Source organism: Leptopilina heterotoma, unplaced genomic scaffold (genome assembly GCF_015476425.1).
Source record: "Leptopilina heterotoma isolate Lh14 unplaced genomic scaffold, ASM1547642v1 Lhet_562, whole genome shotgun sequence".
NCBI lineage: Eukaryota > Metazoa > Arthropoda > Insecta > Hymenoptera > Figitidae > Leptopilina > Leptopilina heterotoma.
The window spans coordinates 185,812-191,826 of record NW_025111124.1 but is presented as its reverse complement, the minus strand read 5'-3'; the positions used below and the strand labels follow the sequence as shown (position 1 = coordinate 191,826).

The following is a 6,015-nucleotide window of genomic DNA, read 5'->3' as shown; positions in this document are numbered from 1 at the left end:
GCTCAATTATCTTATATTTGTTGTTTAAAAACTTGCTTTTTTTAAATTATATTTTTTATTTTAAAAGTGTATTATTTACTCTAAAATTATATTGTTTATGTCAAAAGTGTATTTTTTTACTTGAAAATTATTAGAGGTGTGCAAAAAGCTCGAAGCTCGATCGAGTATTTTCGAGCTTTTCGTTTTTCGAGCAGAACCTAATCAGTTTGAGTTTGAGCAAGTTACGCAAGAAATGACATATTTGTTACAATATCAGAAAAAAAGTCTCGTTAAATTAACTAAAGAATTCTGGTTACTCTAATCAGAATATAATGTTAAATATAATCTGACAACTTTTTCTGAATAAAAGTTTTAAATCTGTTTTTGGATTAGAAAAAGTATTAGTATTCTGGATTAAAATTTCCCGTCAATTATCGTTAAACGTTAATTTTAGAAATTACTAGGCAGAGTAGGTATAAATCAGAAATAAAAAGTGAAAAATCGATATTTTTTTAAAAATTTTTAAATTTATTTTTTAATATTAATGTAAAACGTTTGTTTACATACATTAAACGATATCATCTTTGATAGTTTACAGTCGATTAAGGTAAACAATAGAAGTACTCACTTCCATTTTAAGAAAGGTTGTAAGGACATCCAGAAATCTTCTCCAACCGCTTTTTTTGTCTGAAGGTATAACGCGTTTTATTATATAATCATTCAGATTATTTACTATTTTTTTTGAGTTCTCAGCATTTGTAGCATTTTCTTTGTCATATTCATCCTTTGTTATTTCATTTAATTTATATGAACATGATGTAAACAATGATTCGATTTTCACTTTTACGGATGTAAAAAGAGAATTCACTAGTTTAATTACATCAAGCATTTTATCTTCTTTAAGTATGAAATCAATGAATTTAGTTAGACTTATTTTATTCGCCACATCATTTTCTTTGTTGAAATTTTTCAGATTATCACTAATCATTTCCAGAGTTTGAATTTTAACCTCTGGATCAGGATTATTGCTCAAAGGATTCAAGCTTTCGTAGATTCTATTCAAATCGGCTTTATTGGTTTGCAAAGTATTAGTATCTTTGGATTGACAAGAGGCAGCGAACTTTTCATCGAACGAGTTGCACAGTATCTTCCCAAAGTCTGTAATTTCATTTATGTCCAGCGTACCAGTGTGATTCTTTAGGCTGCTTTTTGATTGTGGTGAAAATGTAAAGCCCATATCTTGGCGACATGACTTGATTATTCTCTTGCAGTTATTAATAGCTGGAATAATATTAACATCGATATCAGAAGTAACAATCCCAGTTTGTTGTGCTTTCTTGAAGAAGGCTAAACGATTGTTATTCTTTATTATATTCTGTACAAATTGTTTTGAATCTTCGGATATATCCATTTTTGGATTTGATAATAATCTGTCAAATAATATATCAGTTATGTATTCATGATCGACTAAATTATCATAATCATCGGATTTAGGTGCTTTTGAGATAATTACTGATATGCTTGGAAAAAAGGTTCTAAACCTATAAATAGTAAAATATTCTTCTAAACTACTTAAAAGTTTTCTCACCTGTTCAACATTGTCATTAATAATTTCATTAAAACTGATAACTAAAATAAGTTTTAGATTTTCGACTTTTCTTGTCAAATGATAGAGATGAAAGGAATTGTTGAAATCTTGCATTACACCTCTATTGTCCGCAAATCCAGCAGTATCCCAGATGTCCAAATTCTGTAATTCTGGCCTTGTTGAGCTCCATTTTGTGGGAATTGTAGTTGTTGACAATGATCCAGCACCAATTTCTGGTCCTTTGATATTGTTGTTAGCTTTAGTTATCTTAATATTCTCAAATGTGTGAGGTCTATTAGCTTCCAATTCATTTCCCATTATGTAATTAATTAGTGTACTTTTGCCCCCTCTTCCATTGCCTATGACAATTGCCGCATTTTTCCTTTGACCTCGAGTTGCTTCTTCCATACGACGATCCGAATCATTGAAAAGTTGTCTTAATTTATTTAACTCTTCAAGATTAAACTGAAAACTTTCGCTTTCGATAATGAAGAGTAGAAAGAAGATTATTGCAAGTCTTATCATGATTGATAAACAATGTATTGCAACTTTTTCCAGTAGATACCTAAAGCTCTGAAAATTATACAAAGTTATTGACTAGACCAATATTGTAATTAAATTTCAGTCTATTGAGTAATTGAGAATATAATGTCACAATAAATAATTCCAGGGCTCGGATTGTGAAAATTTTTTCGACTTTTTTTTTAAAAATGCAACATTTCATCATTTCGATCCGAGCCCTATAATTTGCTAATTTTAATTTTAAAGTAATTGTGATTGTAAATTAATTATACAATAAGTAGCACGCTTTAGCGGTTTTATAACATCTAATTTAAAAATAAATTACAAATGAAATAAAAATTATTAAAAATTGGTACTACAGAAAGAGGGGGAGCGCTGTTTCTGTTATGCTAAGCAGTACTAATTAACAATTTGTAAATATTACTGACGGAATAATTCAAATAAATATTAATTTGATTTTTAAAATTATATTCGCTTACCTCCTTGGTGTGAAACTTATTCGTATATTTAATACACAGGAATAATCAGACGAACTTCAAGATTTATTTTCTGTTTCAAACTTAGTGCCACGTAACCGAATAATAAATGTAACGCAATTTGCCAACTTTGTTATTTGTCATATTTAATATTATACATTAAGAATATCTCTAAATTTTATGTTCCATTGACCAGTGGAACAACTACAGGTGTAACGAGTTGCGAATGAAAAGAAAGAATTCTTAATCAGTGAATAGATGTACTGTTAACCAATAGGAAAAATACAGGTGCAACGATGATCCACAAGTTTTGAACGTTCAAATGAACGAAACACTTTTTATTAGAAATGTTTTGATAATTTATTGTTTGCAATAAAAATTAAAAACTTAAATTTTACACTTAGAAACTTTATAATTCATTTATTTTATATCGACAAAAAATTATTGTAATAAATATTTAAATTAAAGAAGAAAATAAATAAATTTCGTTCATTTGAACGTTCAGAACTTTAGGATCATAGCAAATATATAATCACTTGTCATTTGGTAATTAAGAGGAAGATGCTAACAATAGGTGATTAACATTGAATATTACCATTATTGATTATCATTGTGCGCAATCAGATCATTAGCATGGTAATTAATTACAGAGATATCTGGTTGTCGGTTCACCTGACAATCTATAGGCAATAACGTAACTTTCTACTTAGTGGCGAGTATATAGGTGTGAACTGTCTTGAGTGGCATTGGTACACACACGCCCTATAACAAAATGAAATAAAACGACAGGCAGAAAACTAACACTATATCAATCTTTCAAGTCAAAGGTCCACAAAACAGGTACACAAGCACACAACTACTCGAGGAATTTCAAGCAATAAAATTGTCATATATAAAATGAATAACAAATTTACTCTCAGCATTTTTTTCTTCTTTCTTCAATAATTAAACGTTTACACGCACATATCGTGCATATTTAATTTCTCTGAATGAACGCCTAATGATAGAAAAAAAAATTATACCTTTCTATCACAATAATAACGGTAAATAATTTTTATTTTTAAATCAGCATTTATCAAATGATCAATTTTTCCCCACCAATTGGGAATTAATTTATTGGTCCATAAATAAATTAATATATCCACAATGAATAAAAATTTAATAACATTTACATTTGTAATCAACAGTTTAGATGGAAAAATACAGAGCCCGGATTGTGCGACTTTAACGACTTTTTTCGACTTTTCCAAGGAAATGTGACTTTTTTGTGAAAAAATGCGACTAATCGACTTTTTTGAGATTTTCTTTTAGTAAAATGCGACTTAAATTAAAATTTTTTTTAGAAAATTAAAGGAATAAGTTTTAGTCAAAAAAATGTTCTGTTACATTTATTTACAAATTTCTTTTAAATTTTTTGAAAACATCAATAACTTCTTTTTTAAATAAATATTTAATTATTATTTTTCCAGGGGAATTAAAATTTTCCAAAAGATTCAAATTCAAACCTTTTTGAAATTAAACAACTTATAAAAAATTCTTATAAAACATGAAGAAATCGATCACTCCGAACCTTCGACTCGGAGCAATCGATGTCTTCATGTTTTATAATAATTAAAGATGACCGAGTGATAAAATCATTATTTTACATTGCAAGACTTTATAAAAAAAAAATTTTTAATTATTTTTTATGAAAATAATTAAATTATTGGGAAGAAATTTATAAAACAGTAATTAATAGAATTTTGCAGAAGAATTTTGATATTTACAAAGATAATTGGAATTTTAAGAAGAATTTAATAAAAAATTTTGCAAATAATTGATTTTCTGCGAAGAATTTTCTTACTTTTGAAGATAATTGAATTTTGCAAAGAATTTTATCAGAACTTTTGAAAATAATTAAATTTCAATGATGAATTTTATTATTTATAAAATTTTGTCGAGAAATTTAAAAAAATTTTTGATTATATAATTGAATTTTTTCGAAGAATTTTATAACTTTAGAAAATAAATGAATTTCAGAATAGAATTTATTATTTATAACGATAATTGAAAATTTGACAAGAATTTTATTAAAATTTCTACAAATAATTGAATTTCAGGGAAGAATTATGTTATTTATTGCAGAAGAATTTTGATTATTATAAAGATAATTGAAATTTTGAGGAGTATTTAAAAAAAAATTTTTGAAAATAATTGAATTTCTGCGAAGAATTTTATTACTTTTGAAAATAATTGAATTTTGCAAAGAATTTTATCAGAACTTTTGAAAATAATTAAATTTCCACGATGAATTTTATGATTTATAAAATTTTGTCGAGAAATTTAAAAAAAAATTTAAATATAATTGAATTTCTTCGAAGAATTTTATTAGTTTAGAAAATAAATAAATTTCAGAGAATAATTTATTATTTATAGCGATAATTGAAATTTTGACAAGAATTTTATTAAAATTTTTACAAATAATTGAATTTCAGAGAAGAATTATGTTATTTATAAAGATAATTGAAATTTTGAACAGATTTTTTTAAAAATGTTTAAAAGTAATTGAATTTTGCAGAAGAATTTTGATATTTATAAAGAAAATTGAAATTGTGAGGAGAATTTAAAAAAAAAATGTTTGAAAATAATTGAATTTCTGCGAAGAATTTTATCAGAATTTTTGAAAATAATTAAATTTTCATTATGAATTTTATATTTATAAAATTTTGACAAGAAATTTAAAAAAATATTGTAAATAATTGAATTTCTATGATGAATTTTATTATTTATAATGATAATTAAAATTTCGACAAGAATTTTATTAAAATTTTTACAAATAATTAAATTTCAGAGAAGAATTTTATTACTTTTTTTAAAAATAATTGAAATTCTTAACAGATTTTTTTTTAATGTTGAAAAGTAATTGAATTTTGCAAAAAAGTTTTGATATTTATAAAGATAATTGAAATTTTTAGGAGAATTTATGGTCCACAAGTTTTGAATGTTCAAATGAACGAAATATTTTTTATCAAAAATATTTTTTTCAATTACTGATTGCAACGAAAATAAAATAACTTTAATTTTATATTTGAAAACTTCACCATTAATTTTTTTTAAATGGACGAAAAATTATTGCAATAAAAATTTAATTTGAAAAAGAAATAAATTAATTTCGTTCATTTGAACGTTCGGAACTTTATGAACGTGAGAATTTAAAAAAAAAAAATTTTATAATGAATAAATTTCTGGTAAGAATTTTTTTACTTTTGAAGATAATTGAATTTTGCAAAGAATTTGATCAGAACTTTTGAAAATAATTAAATTTTCATGATGAATTTTATTATTTATAAAATTTCGACGAGAAATTAAAAAATTTTTTTTGAATATAATTGAATTTCTGTGAAGAATATTATTACTTTTGAAAATAAATGAATTTCAGAGAAGAATTTTATTATTTATAACGATAATTGA

At 24.6% G+C, this 6,015-nt stretch overlaps 1 protein-coding gene across 1 annotated transcript; it reads right to left on the bottom strand.

Annotated features, from left to right (window-relative positions):
* Positions 1–508: 508 nt before the first annotated feature.
* Positions 509–2,825, bottom strand: LOC122508739. The gene is made up of 2 exons (XM_043622259.1): positions 2,569–2,825; positions 509–2,140 (listed from the first exon to the last, which is right to left on the bottom strand). Exon 2 carries the CDS (start codon positions 2,090–2,092, stop codon positions 572–574), a length of 1,521 nt encoding a protein of 506 aa, XP_043478194.1. The 5' UTR covers positions 2,093–2,140; positions 2,569–2,825; the 3' UTR covers positions 509–571.
* Positions 2,826–6,015: the final 3,190 nt, after the last annotated feature.

Excerpts from the sequence above, each read along its gene's own strand:
- LOC122508739 (XM_043622259.1), bottom strand. The coding sequence starts at position 2,092 with ATGATAAGACTTGCAATAATCTTCTTTCTACTCTTCATTATCGAAAGC.